The 14,868-nt window shown below is 43.2% G+C and overlaps 1 protein-coding gene across 1 annotated transcript in view; it reads right to left on the bottom strand.

The window, feature by feature from the left end:
* LOC308631394 (spermatogenesis-associated protein 31A6-like) overlaps positions 1 to 14,660 on the bottom strand; it is a gene marked incomplete at both ends in the record, with an annotated part of 39,679 nt that extends 25,019 nt beyond the window's left edge. Inside the window, 4 exons of the mRNA XM_081262607.1 lie at positions 8,503 to 12,107; positions 12,376 to 12,436; positions 13,514 to 13,559; positions 14,547 to 14,660. Of these exons, the coding sequence (XP_081118733.1) occupies positions 8,503 to 12,107; positions 12,376 to 12,436; positions 13,514 to 13,559; positions 14,547 to 14,660 (3,826 nt within the window). The remainder of the gene's footprint in view (positions 1 to 8,502; positions 12,108 to 12,375; positions 12,437 to 13,513; positions 13,560 to 14,546) is intronic.
* Between the last annotated feature and the right edge of the window lie 208 nt (positions 14,661 to 14,868).

The following is a 14,868-nucleotide window of genomic DNA, read 5'->3' on the forward strand; positions in this document are numbered from 1 at the left end:
TATTTTATTATTATTTTATTTGTATGTGGTGTTGAGAATTGAACCCAATACCTTGCACATACCAGGCAAGTGATCTACCACTGTGCCACAGCCCAGCCCCCACTTAGTATGTTAAGGACAAATCTAAACATTTCCCCAATATAGTAACTGTATGGAATTGAGAAATAAGTAGCTTAATGCTAAAAATAGTTTCTAAAATGCTCATCCATGAATTCATTAGGAAAAAAAAATAATTTTCTTGGTCCACCAACAGATGGATGCAGTCTATGTTCTGAGGAAATAAATTCAATGGCTCAGCATGGGAAAGGCTGACAATTACAAGAAAACAGAACAATCCAATCAGTTCCTTTTGTTTCTGTTGACTTTATGTTGTATAAATAAATGATCTATATTCTAAATGCTAATTTTGATTGTCAAAGCAGTTGGAAATGTTCACTCTCTCTGATAGAGTCTTGCAAGCAGGTTGACACTTCTAGATTTACAGCCCAGGATTTTAGCAACTGAGTTATGAAAAGAGCAGTCCCGGTCTGGAGATGAGTTTGCAAGCATTTGTGGGGAGCAGAAAAGAAAAAAAAACGTAATATGATTTCTCTAGTCAATTTCAACCAACCTCTGCCAAGAACATGGTTCTCTTCACCAAGCCTGCACCTACAGTTGAGGTTGGAAGGCAGCAGCCTCTGTAAATGCTATGAGCCAGCTTGATCCAAGGTCCCTAGAGCAACAATAACTGCAGAACAAGGGACTCCTTGCACAAGCAAAATGTGGAATGCAAGGCTCACATTGTTTCTTTTGGATGCAGTTTTCTGGGTGTTTATTTTTGCTTTTCAACTTTCGCTTGGATAACTATGGAACACAAAATTTCTTAAGGAGATTTTTGGAGAAGAAAAATGAAGTTGAATACTATAGCATGTTCTTATCTTGAATGCAGAAATTTCAGCAATATGCTTTTGTATGGAAACTATTAACTATTTGAAATTAAGAAATATCAATTGAAAAACCAGTCAAATCCAATTTTTTAGGTATTTAAATTTATATCTAATGGCATCAATTTTCTCAAGCAGTTATAGGTTTTACTGCTTAAAATCCATAAGTTTTGAAAAGTTTTATTTCAGGTATCTTAACATGCTAACTTTTCAGCAATTTGCCTCTTTGTACAAAAAAGTTAAGGTATATTCTAATATCAGGGCCAATTTTTTAATCTGTATATTGAAAACACAACTTCAGCAACCTCAGACTTTAAATGGTGTCACAGAGCTGGGGCCTTTCAGGAAACTGAAGCAACATGACCCCGCCCCCCCCCCCCCCCCCAATTCAAACCCTGATTCTTACAAAAGATTTCTGAGTAACAGGAATGAGTTTGTTAGAAGGAATGGGAAAGGGACACTCTCAAAGGATTGAGGAACAGTGTGCCTCTCTTGCACTCCAGTTTTATTGGGACCTCAGAGAAGCTTCCAGAGAGTCTTGTTTAGATCCACCTCTTGACTTGATTGATAAGAAGATGACATCAGACTTTCAAGTCTCCACTGCCGTGACAACAGTATTTCATTTGGCCCATGCCTAAATGGTTCTCATTGAATTTTTTTTTTTTTTTTGGTAGTGGGGATAGAACTCAGGGACACTCAACCACTAAGCCAAATCCCCAGCCCTATTTTGTATTTTATTTAGAGACAGGGTCTCACTGAGCTGCTAAGTACCTCACTGTCTTGCCATTGCTGAGGCTGGTTTTGAACTCATAATTCTCCTGTCTCAGCCTCTTGAGTTGCTGGGATTACAGGCACACTTAGCTCTCATTTGATTCTTTTTTTTTTAAGAGAGAGAGAGAGAGGTAGAGAGAGAGAGAGAGAGAGAGAGAGAGAGAATTTTAATATATTTTTAGTTTTTAGTTATTGGCGGGCACAACATCTTTATTTGTATGTGGTGCTGAGGATCAAACCCGGGCCGCACGCATGCCAGGCGAACACGCTACCGCTTGAGCCACATCCACAGCCCCCTCATTTGATTCTTAACAATAAATTTTTACAGATTTTATGGTTAGGAGGGTACCATCCTTATCTCCCCGAGTTTCGGGATTTGGTGTATGAAAAGGGTCACAAAAAGTCTCCCCTTTCAGGGTAACTTGGGCTTCTCTTATTGACATTTTCCCCAGGCTTGCATTTCTTCTGCAGATAATAAGTAGTTTGCTGAGGAATGTACATATCCTGTCCACTTAGGCCAGGCAGGGCTGCATGTAAATTTCTTCTTGGAAAATAAAGCATATAGTTATCATTACCCATTTTATAGAATTATTTCCCTCCTTGTGTTCCCATCATTCATATCTGTCTGTCCCCTAACAATGGAAACTCTAGAATAAAAGGAGAAGAGATTTCAAAAATAGACTCTAGGAGTGTTTAATTCTTTCTTTAATAATAATACTAAGCCATTACTACTATCTCCACAATAACCAGTTCTTCTAGTAAATACACTGAAAAATGTAGTGGCAAGATCACAGGCCATGGTGCTCAGCTCCTTGGGCACTGCTTCACTCATTTTGGTCCTTGGACATACATAAACCTGCCCAGAATTCTCTATAAAGTCCTCTCAATACCTTTCAAAGAGCCCTTTCTTTGGTTTGTTGTAAATATTTTTCTAAGAAATATTTTATTGCTTTTCATAAATCAATTGAAAAAAATAAATATGTATGTAAATAAAATACATGACTAAAACCAAACTTATACAACAAAATATAAAATGTGGAAACATCTTTAATTGATTAATAAATATACTCTCTGTATTGAACTAGAAAATTACTTTAAAAACAATAAAACACATTGAATTTTAAATTATTCTGGGTTTTGGGAGGTTAGAAAAGTGTGGATTGTATGACACTGGAATTTAATGTGTTTTAACTAATGTAATTATTTAAGTATATTAACTAAATGTTGGACTGTTATTGGTGTAATAGAAAAAGTAATTTACTCAGTGACACCCAAGTAGCATAAATGGATTAATATACCTCGAAAAAAAATCATAATAATCAGCCCTAGCTTCCTGCACATGGTAGAAGATGGTGATCCTTATGTTTAACAGTAACCTTGTCCTGGCCTTCTCACACATGAACTCCTGGTGTAAGGGGTCCTTTTGAAAGGAAAAAACCCCAAGTGTTTTTTTTCTTCCTCATTTCCTGTTCTTCCTCCTAATTTTCTCATGCTAAGAACAGAAGTATAGAAATTACTCCCAGAGCCCCATTGGCAGCCCTCAGAAAGTTTGAAAAGCCTGAATGGTAAGGCATCTCTTAACTAGCACTGGGCTGGAAAAAGATGTGCAGTAAATCCCTATATAGTATTTCCACTGGCTTCATAGAAAATATGTAAATAGCCTAAAGTGCATGGGAAATAGCAAGATATCATAAAATAAACTAAATAGTGCATTTTGATTACTTCTTGCCATTGTTTTTAATATAATTAGCTTAAGTATATATTCATATAATTTAATGTTAAAATAATGATTGTATTTTAACACTGGCTTGCAAAAGTCAAGAAAAGTTAATGGTTGGCTTGTTCTGGCTGCTGAAAATGGATACCAGCATGTGACTACTCAATGAAAAAATATTAGAAAGGGCTGGGGATGTGGCTCAAGCGGTAGCGCGCTCGCCTGGCATGCGTGCGGCCCGGGTTCCATCCTCAGCACCACATACAAACAAAGATGTTGTGTCCGCTGAAAACTAAAAAAATAAATATTAAAATTCTCTCTCTCTCTCTCTCTCTCTCTCTCTCTCTATCTATCTATCTCTATCTCTCTCTCTCTCTCTCTCTCTCTCTCTCTCTCTCTCTCTCTCTCTCAAAAGAAAAAAATATTAGAAAAATTTCCTTTAAAATCAGAAGGAAGACCCAGTGGTTCTGGAGGCTGAGGCAGAAGGATCACAATTCAAACCCAGCCTCAGCAACTTCTCAAAGTCTTGAGCAACTTAATGAGAACTTGTTTCAAAATGAAAAAATAAAAATGTTTCAAAATGAAAATCTAAAAGAACAAAAAGGCTTAGTGAGCCTATGTCTCAAATGGAAAAAGGCTGATAAAGGCTGTGGCTGTGCCTCAGTGTTTCAGCATCCCTGGATTCAAATCCAATCACCCCTGCATATATCCTTGTTGTGATAGGACCCATTTAAAATTAGAAGCCCCAAGTACCATTAAATACTATTTTTCCTACTTATTATTCATTTTCTGGTAAAACTAATTTCTCTGTCCCAGATTCCTAGAAGCCATCATCTTATGAAGAGAATGGAAGCTAAGACTGCTGTCCCTCAAAGTCCTGCTGTCCACAAAGGTAGAAATAAAATCATGACACTTCCCTGGCCTGCAGTCTGGGCATATGCATATTTCCTGGCCCCTTTTTCCTATAAATTGTTACATTTCTATAGGGCAGCAAAGGTAGATCAGCTCTTTTCTCAGATTTGGCCAAACTATTTTCAACTATTTTTTCCTTTTTGTGTAATTTCTTCCTGATTGTGATTGGGTAAGCAACTGAATTCAGCTCACCTGGACCCTGGGTATCTGCTGGCCTGGGTAACACTCTCAGTACCCAAGAGCAAATTTCACTGTAGTAGCACTTTTTATTTCCTATAAGAACCTGTTCTATGCATTTACAGCTTGGATGCTTGGTATGGCTTTTGGTCTGACTTGACTTTCCACATGCCTTCTGTATTGAGCTTGACCACGTGTGGCTTTTGATATAAAAATGAGAGATGAGTAACTCTTTCTTTCACTTAAACACTGTGAGGTGATTGTATAGATACTAATTGCCCTTAGTTTTTTAACAAATGATGCTATATTTTATTTATGAATTAGAATAAGGAGGATTTTGAGGAAGGTGTGGCTCACTTGGCTTTCTCTGCTGGGATTTTGGGGGCTCTGTGAAAAAGAAAAGAAGGAAGTGGAAGGTAAGGGAAGGATGCTAGGCTATTGATGAGGAGGGTATTGCAGGGCATCCAGGTGGTCTCTCTCTCCCACTTGTGTTTCTAATCTGTTTCCAGATGTGGGAGACTGAGCCATTCCCTCTTTCTCCCCAGATGACTGTGATGTGTTTCAGGCCTGCACCTGTGGAGCACTCTTCTGGGGGATAAGGGCAGAGGGCAAAGCTTCAGTACAGAGAGGGTCTGACAGTTCCCTTGCTGAAGCCAGTGGTTATAGGCCCTTGTTGTAGTTGTAGCTGGATGGCTGCAGAGCTATTCCTATTTTTGTGTTTTTTGCCCTGAACTATATAATTCATAGCAGCAGAAAATTATTTCTGTTTTAATTCACAATTTATTGCACTTTAACCACAGTGCTTAGTGTGTAGCAATTCCTCAATTATGGTATATTTGTGTATGTGTGTGTGTGTGTGTGTGTGTGTGTGTGTGTGTGCGTGTGTGTGTCTGTGAGAGAGAGAGAGAAGGAAGAGAGAGAGCAAGAGCGAGAGCGAGAGCGAGAGCGAAAGAGAGAGCACACTTTCTGTTAATGGAAACTTCTTTCTTTTTCTTTTCTACTTTCTCACATTACGTTTTGTAACTCCATAAATTTCTCTTGATCTTTTCTGCACATTTTGTGTTTGTGTTGATCACTAGGATATGTGGGTGCTCAGCCTCTGGGAAGTGAATGTGAGTCCAGATTCTTCTTTTCTGGTTCATTTCATTCTTAGAGTCCATTGCCACAGGTCTTTATAATTTTTCCAAAATAAGCCAACTGTCTTAAATTCATTTCTTGTATCCAATAAAATAAAGAAGTGACATTTCTACATTTAAGAAAATAAGTAAAACTGGACAAGTAAGGAAATTTCTGTCACTGGAAGTTGGTGGCATTTTATTCATGTTTAAAATTTGTTATTCTCTAAACTGTGGGTCAGAGCTGAGGCTAGCACAAACCCATAGAGGAAGGAATTTTGCAGGTATACACTTGGAATCTGCAGTTCTTCTGTTCAGAGGCAATGGCATTACAAAGGAACAGAAGTTCCTGAAGATTGTTCCAAGCAGAGAACACTATTTGGGAGGCCACACTGACAGTGGCTCAGTGTACTGGGATTCTAGGGGCAGGACAAGGCTGATGGTGTCCCTCTTGTGCTCCCAGTAGTTTTACAGAAATGAGGAATGGATGTGGGAATTCTGTGGGAAGTCTGTGAAAAGTCTCTGTTTCCAGTTCCTGTGGGAATTCTGAGGTGTCTGTGTGACGTCTCTGTGTGGGTCTCTCAAAATCTGTGTAAAATTTGTATGGACCCTCCATTAGGTAAGGACCCTCTATTAGGTCAATGTGTTTGTGTAAGATGTCTCTGTACTATCTCTGGGTGGTCTCTGTGATAAATTCTTGCTGAGGAAATCTGTAGGACATCTCTGTGGTGATTGTTCCCCAAGGTCTGGAACTCTGTGGGAGGTCTCTGTGAGAAATCAATGCATGAGGACCATGTGGCATTGAAAGGTTGTTGTGGGAGACTATGTTAGGTCTCTGAGGCCTCTCTTGGTACAAATATCTGTCAGAGGTTCCTCTGGGAAGTCTTTCAGGGGTTCTGTGAGATCACTGCATGAGGACCATGTGGCAGAGAAGGGTTGTTGTGTGAGGACCATGAAGTAGGTGTTATTTCCGAGGGAGGGCCTTGTGTTTCCATAACTGCTATGTTGGAGGTTCTCTGATGGTCTCTGTGGCAATCTTTTTGTTGGATCTCTGAAGGGCCATCTGTGGGGCTCTGGATATGGTATGATCAAGGCACAGGACCTGAATCAGGGGTGGCCTGTAGGTCTGTGCTCACCCTGAGAGGGACTGCCTGGCTTTACATGTGGAGTACTTTCAGGCATTAGAGCAAGACCATGCCTGTGTCGTCTGCCTTGATGGTACTTCATGGTATAGGACTCTGCATCAGGGAAAAACAGGGCAGAGTGCCCTGGAGTGGGGCTTCTGCCTTCCCCAGTTGGGTCATAGCATCAAACATTCTGCAGACACAGCTTCTCCTCTTCCTCCTGTGAGGCCTGCCTGCTTTCCCATGTGAACAGATCCTGGGAAGAATAAGCCTGTGCTGGAAGCACAGTGGTGGCAGAAAAGACTCCTGCTTGCCCCCTGCCCAGCTTGCTCCCACATTTTGGACAAGTCACTGTCCTGCTATGACAAGTTCTAACTGAACCATCTCTTCTCCTCTAGTCTGTGGACAAGTAAGTTCTGGAAGCCTAGAGAATTTGCTTTGTGACCCCAGCTCCCCTTTGGACTTTTTACTGCAGAATAAGAGAGCCATGTGTATGCATAATGGTCACCAAACTGGGAGTCACAGCTAGCGTTCCCTAGTCCTGACTACTCAAATTGTCAACTCATTCCTTATATAATTAAAGAGGCAAAGCCATGCGGCCCCATTAAATATGTCAGAAAATGAATCTGCCCTACCAAAGGGTTTGCTTCCTCTATTGCCTGTGTCATTGCTAAAGAGGCATCTCCAGATCTGTGGTCTGGGAGCCAGATCATGGTACACAGTGGTGAGGCCATGGTGAATCCATGATTTCTGGTACTGGGATAGCAGGAGCTTCCCCTCCATCACACCATATGTGGTATCCCCATGTTACTCTGCCTCTTTCTTTGGCTCCATTTCAATTCTCCACATCCCACTATAGCCCCTATGCCCCACTGTCACGTAGTTATTGAATACACATTTGTGCCATCTGGGGGTTGGGGGACAGAGGTGGTGAGCTGCGTGTGACATAGCCCTTAACAGCCAACTTGATGTTCCCACCAATTTCCATTCTGGTCACTGCCCTAGAGAGTGAGGAAGGTAGGAGCAGAATCAGGTGACATGGCCATGGCATGCAGCCTGAGCTAGAAGGAGCTGGCAAGGCCGATCTCCATGTTAGCCTCCAAAGGCGAGGGGTTCCAAGGGCAGGTGTCCTCTGTTCCCCAAGACATCCATCAGGCAGGACTCTCTAAGCATCTCTGAATTCAGATCCAGGAAACTGTGTCTTTTCCCAAATTTTCTGGGCCCATTTGTAGCATGGGAAGCTATTAAGTATCATGGTAACACTGCACACTAATCCCTACAGCCTCACAAATTTCAGAATAAAGGGAAAGGCTGATTCAAACATTAGGGTGGGGTTTTCATGAAGTTGCCCATCTTGACCAGTCCCAAAATGTGTTCTGTTATTTTTGTAATGATCATATTATAAATTATTAAGGTATAATGAGGGGATCTGGCATGAGATTTCGGTACTCATTGCCACTGTCACCTCCCTGCATGTCCAGTCTCTTCTAGAATCTACTGACCTCCTTCCCTATGACCCAGCACAACACAGTCAGAAGCCTCTCTGATTAAAAAGCAGTATTATTAAGTCATTGTCACCACATTAGGAAGAAGCCATTCTCAAACAAAGGTCTCACATGGGGACAGTTTTTCTGAATATGATCAATATTATATGAAATATTTCTTCCCAGCAGGACAGGAGTAAGAAGTATGTTGATGTTGATGAGACAACAAACGTCTCTGAAGAGCACAGTGCATTGGACAGTGGACATTGTGTTCCAACATACCTGCCACCCTGGTCCTCTGTGTGTAAAGGCTGGGCAGAGGTACAGACTCTTTGAGCAGCAAGGCCTGCTTGTTGTCCTTGTTTCTGATCCTTCTGTTCAGAGGATGGCTGTGGTCGCTAGGGCTGGCCTGGTTACCAGGAGACGTAGCTCCTATCACTCTCCTTTGCTCCAGAATAATGGGACTCCTAGAATAATGGGATTGTCTACCCATAGAGGACTGGTATTCCTCTTTAACTTTGTTTGTCTTTAAGGCAGAATGTTCATAATGAAACCTCATTTTCTGCTCTATGATCCACCCAAAAGTTGAAATGAGTGCCTTGGTTTCCGATGCCCTGTTGTCTGTAAGCAGTCGACCAGTGACTGACCCTTGGCTTTGGTCAGAAGTTGAGGGGGTCATAATTTTGGGTAAGGAGTTTGCCTTCCCTTTGGTATTACTGCAAAAAATATTCTGCAGAAAGCTCTTTATTCTGTCCCTGAAGTTCCTCTTTGAAGGAGCCTGGGAGGACTTGTCACTCACAGTGTCTCCTATCTCTCCGACTGGGGTAGAAGGACCCATTTCTCCTGCACATAAGGGCCTCCCTCCTGCAAGCCTTTCTTCCTGTGCTTTTGACCTGAGTTTCACACTGTCCTTATTCTTGGAAGTTGCTCTAAACTTATTTCTCCTGCTCTTCCAAGAATCCTGGAGCTCAGTAATCTTGGGCTCCTGCAGTTCCTCACTGCTCTCTTCACTGGTTAAGAGTCCATACAGATCCTGAGAAATTGATGCACTTCTACTGGTCATGCTTAAGGAGCTGGACCATCTCTCCTCTGAAGTTAGGATATTTGCAGCCCAGAGTGCCTTGGGGCCACAGTCCTCATGAAACATGTCAGTGGCACAGTCTTGCAGGATGATGTCAGTAGTCCGTTCTTGAGGCTGCTTCTCTGGTTTAGTCTGTGCCTTTAGGCATGAGTATCCTTTGTCCTGGGAAATAGAACTTATGAAAGAGGATGGTGTTTTACTGATCCACTGAGATTTTAAATTCTTCAGATGAATATCAACATTTAGGAATTTTGATGTCTTTCTGATTTTATTGGTGATTCCCCAGTCAGAAGACTCCTCTTCATCATCCTCTATCTTTCTGACTTCACCTTTTAAAAATTGGGGCCCTACCTGAAGTGATGACACGCTGTGGCATGAGACTTGTGAGCTCACACTACTCTCCAGGGACTCATGTCTGCCCATTTCTAGGCCTAGACTTGGTTTTAGGCTGTTTCTTCCAGATCTCAGGACAGCATCATTGTGCCAGGTTCTGCCCACGAGAATATAAGTGTGGGGCTGAGAGGGCAAGCTGCCCTTGTGTACAGTTGAAGGAGCATCTGAGATGTCACTGGATGTAGTTTTGCTCAGGGACTCAAAAGATGGGCCAGAGAAAGGACTCTTCTGGGTGGGAACTGAAGTTTGTGCTATCTCCTTCAATCCTGTACCTTTCTGAATGGGTTTTCCCAGGACCCTGGCATCATGGGCAATGGAGTCAACCCTGGAGTCACAGGAAACTGAAGAGGAAAGGGAAGGCTGTGGAAGTAGTGAAGCCTCAGAGTTTCTCATCTTCAAAATATTTATGTGCTTAAGGACCTTGAGGGGTAGGTCCCACCTGTGCTTCGCTCTTAGACTTGTAACATGTGCCTCTAATGCCTGCTGAGTGCCAGCATCAAGGAGGGAGATCTCCTGGGAGGTGTTCCTGAAGGCTTCCCCACCTTTTAAGGATGTTTCATCCCCAGTTTTTTTGTGGGTTTTTGAATTTCCAGGTGGGCCAGAGACATGATATATGCCAAGCCTGGAATGCCAAACACCCACAGGAATCATGTCCTCCTGAATTATCTCTGGTCTTTTTGAACTAGTCTTCTGTATAGCAGGGCTTCTGTTGTTTAGAAACACAGGGTTCCAGGAAGACTCACAATTTTCCTTTGCCTGACCTCTCCTTGAGATGTTGTCCCAGGACTCCTTCAGATTTAGAAATGGGTTCCTATTGGGTGGTAGTCCATACTGGTGTAGCATGAACCTCTTTTGAAGATGTTGTTCCAGTTTCTCCTTAAGCTCAAGGCTGAGGAAATTCCCTGGGGGCTTGTTGATGGACTTGTGGTCACAGGAGGCCCTGTTCTCAGAGATGATATTGCGAAAGATGTTCTGAGACTTTTGGACCAAATAAGGTAAAGCCTCTCTACTTTGTACTTGTTTTCTTAAAATATGGTATTCTAGTTGTTGAAGAGAAGAAGAGGAAAGCGACTGGGTCCCCTCTTGGTTTATGGGGCATGGAAATCCAGAGGCAGTATTCAATTGAAAATGGCATGACATGCTTGGGAGAGACAATGTGAGATGTTCCTGATGGTGGATCTGAGCCAGTGATGGGGACTGCACCCAGGATAAGGATGGAATCACAGGCTGGAGTTGAACAAGAGGGTGGAGCAACTGAGAGGAAAAGAGTGGTCCAGGTGTAGTCTGCACCTGCACTGGAATGTAATTAGGCACTTCATTGAATGCAATCGGGGAAAAGTCTGCTGAGGGCCCAGATATTCTGACAGTAGCCACCAGGGACTCGCTGTGCAGAATGGGGAGGCCCCAAAATAACTGGCTGCATTTCTTCTGTAAATGATCCCTCAGGACCCTAGTGTAAAAGAGCTTCTGAGAATCAGAAAGCTTCTCTGACTTGCCTTTTGTGTTCCAGATGGTAGTATTCTGCTCCCTGCCCAGTGACTTTACTTTGCTTCCCTGAGAATTCAGGGAGTAGACTGTTTCATTTTTTGTCTTCAAATTACAAATTTTCCTTTCTGCTCTCTTGCTGATCAGTATCTCCAATAGTTTCTGGACATTGGGGTTAATGAAAGAGGTCCCTTCAGTCTCTACCTGAGAGTGTGGGTGGTTTCCCCAGAGTGAGTCCTCTGGTGGGTGAGAAGCATGATCTCTCTTGGATTCACTGTGTGGGGAGTGGGAGAGGTCACAGACTCTGGCAGCCATCTTCCACCAGGAGAGGGATGAGATGGGACAGGTGGAGAGAATATGGCCTGAAATTGCTGGGAGAGGAGATGGCAGTGGGACAGGAGATGGCAGTGGGACAGGAGAAGATGATGGGCCAGGAGAAGGCGATGAGACAGGAGATAGCAGTGGGACAGGAGAAGGCAACCAATATTTTTTGGGTGGAGAGGAGCTCTGTGGGTTGGTTCCCAGTGAAAGTGTCATTGAGTCACACTGAGAAGAATTCAGGCTGGGGCTTGGCAGAGATGCACAATGGGCCATGTGATCAGGAGAATGAGATTGGGGAGAGGAAATTCTGTGTGGCTGAGGTGAACATTGTTCTAGAGGAATCATAGACTCTCGTGATTTAGAGGCACTCAGGGATGAGTGAGAGTCAAGAGTATCTGAGGAAGTCATTAGGTCTGGTGAGGAAGTAGAGGCCAGAAGCAGAGGGCGCTTGCTCAAAGAAATCAGGGAAGCCAAAGGGAAGAAGGCAGTGACCAAAGTATCCTCCACAGGCAGTGTACGTGATTGGTGGACTCCAGCTGACTTATCTGGGTCATCTCCTTTTATGAGCTGATGAAAGCTGCTGTCATCCTGGAGCTTCTGTAGGTGGCTGCAAGAGATAGAGGCACAGGCTTCAGCCAGGGGCAGATGGGCATAGGAGGTAGGGCAGGTGGTGCAGGGGTAAACACCTGTGATCCATGGCTCCTCATTGCCCCACTCACTAATATTACAAAGCCCTTGCTGTCCCATAACTCCAGAGCTTTAGACACATACTGCCCCACCTGAGGCTCCTTCCTCCCCTATGAGAGCTTTGTGTTGCTGGATGATGTCATAGGCAGCAGTAGGAAGGACTCAGGATGAAGTGGAAAGTTACTCACTTTTGTAGAAGTGAAAGCAGATCTTCAGGCTCTTCCTCTTTCTTCCAGCAATCACTATAATCTGAAAATAAAGACCTGGTTATTGTGGAGAAGTGAGGATGAGTGGAATATCCACATGGGGCCGATAAAGAGGGTAGACTCTGGTTGCAAAGCACCACTGTTCAAGTCTACATGACAAGTGACATGGATAGCAAAGAACATAGAGGAGCAGCATTTTGTCATTTACTTCCATCTCCACTAGCCTCCGTTGTACTAATGACCACAGTATTGGGAGAAAGATTGGACAATTTCAAAGAGGAAAGTTTCTTAGGGAATTGAAAGCTTGTCTACACTTTGACCAGGAAGTCCCACCTCCTTATCCAGATGAAGCAGGGGAACAAAAGGATGTCATTGTCAATAATGAATGACTGTTCCAATCAGGAAGATGGGGGCTAGTAAAAAGTACCGGAAATCTAATGATCTTTTCCCCTCATCCTCCCATGTTTCCTTCCCCCTTATCCTCCAACCTGTTGCTAGGTTAACTGCCCCAGGAATTGTTCCTCCTTGCAGGGAGTTGTAGGAGTTGTTAATTGATGCCTCCTGTGCTGTTCCCTTCCTGCCTGGATCATTTCATCATTGTGCCCATCTTTGGGTCATGTATGCAGGATGGGAGAGGAGAGGCAAGATAAGGGAAAAAGGAAGTTATGAGAACAGAGGAATTCTAACGTGTACAAAAGGGACAAGACACCCCCACTTTTTTGAATACCCAGCCCTGGGGCCCCTTTTCTGTGGAGAAGTCTGTCTCTATTCTATCCTTTAAGTAAAACTTGCTTTCTATGTTTGCCTTTGCATTTCTTGAGTGTTCAGTCTTCACCCCTGGGGAAACAGAACTTGGCCCTGATTGATTCTCCTCACTGGCAGGATCACAGATAGCATGGCTCCAATAGTGCCCATACCTCTCTACTGGACACCACCCACTCCTTGCCCACCACAGCTTCATTCTGAGCGCAGGACCTGAGAAGTGTGTCTGGTATGATGATTTCCTTTCCAGGATCCTCCCTCTCAAATCTTTGCAACTGATTTCCTCTGGGACATGGCTCTGGTCTCTTTGGGACAGGTGACCACAAGTCCCCTCTGGAGTGGAAGGGCAGGGCCTTACCTTTCAGAATGTTGCTCTTCTTCCTTTTCTTTTTCACCTTCAGGTGCTAACCAACAAGAAAGAAAAAGAGGCTGTGGCCCAGTTCTCCTTCCGCACTCCTAGATCAGCTGCAGACATTCCATTTTTTTCTGAACAGCATCACGTTCTACAGTTAGCTAGTTCTCTTTGTTCAGAGAACATTTTAAAAGTGGCAAAATACTTCATTTTTCTTCTTTGGGATTTTCTACATGAACTACACAATGCATGTCCTGGTGTAATCACTGATCAGGCTCAGGAACAGGCTTATTTATAGAGGCTCTTCTCAGCTGCGACACAGGGTTCTGCTACCTGAGGCCAGAGGTTTCTCCGGTGGGTGATGGAGTCCTCAGGGCTCAGCACAGCCCTCACCTCAGCTCAACACAGAGGAAATGCTGGGCTCTGGACTTTAACCTTCCACCATTGCAAATGAGTTCTGAGAGGAGGCACAGTAAATAGCTATCTGGGAATCAATGAATCTCACAGGAAAAAACCAGCAATGGGAAGGATATGAATTCCTATCTCTACCAGTAACAAAGGGTTTCAAACTTTTTACACCTGCCTTCCTGAGTTAAAATTTTAACCTGCACAACTAATTCCATGACTTTCTGAAGGGCCATTCACAGTTTCCAATGATTGATTCACTCTCATTGTAAACTATAGAACTCAGACTCCTTCTGTAACCCATGGGTCATTTTTGTACCTAGAAAATGAGCCCTTCCAGTGCCTGATGGATTGACTGTGCTTCAGCATACAGGACAGCTTTCCAATTCATTTGAGGTCTGCTTCCATCGTGGTTATTTGTATTTTCATTATGGGGCTGAAATCATGTTGGTTATTTTTGCTTATATCTAGGGAGAGTCTTTCCCTGACCTGAACCATCTGTCCCAGAATGATGGTCTGTTCTGTCCTGAGTTTTGTCTTTTTTGAAGTGCATCTATTTATTTTGGAAAAATGGAAAGAAGAGTAGACAAAACAGAATCTAGTTTTTGTTGAGTCTGGTCTGAGGGTTTCTTACCTTCTTGAGTTTTTTCTTTTTCCTTGGTGGTGGGAAGAATGGATCACTCTGGAGGAAGGGCAATAAGAGAAGAAAGAGCCCCAGTCCACACACAAAGGCAAAGATCATATCCATTTCCCAGGTGGTGAATCTGGAGTTCAGCCATGAGGCACTAATGCTATTCAGAGAAAAGAAAGGATTCTCCATCATCTGAATCACACTGTCCTATTTGGACAAATGAGCCCTGAGAGTTTGCTTCAGCAATAAGGAGTTGTGTCCTGGCCTGTGTCATAGGGCTGTGCCTTCTCATCACAAAGGGATCCTGACAGAAGGGGAGTAGCAA

Source organism: Spermophilus citellus, assembly GCF_964194105.1.
Source record: "Spermophilus citellus genome assembly, chromosome: 12".
Taxonomy (NCBI): domain Eukaryota; kingdom Metazoa; phylum Chordata; class Mammalia; order Rodentia; family Sciuridae; genus Spermophilus; species Spermophilus citellus.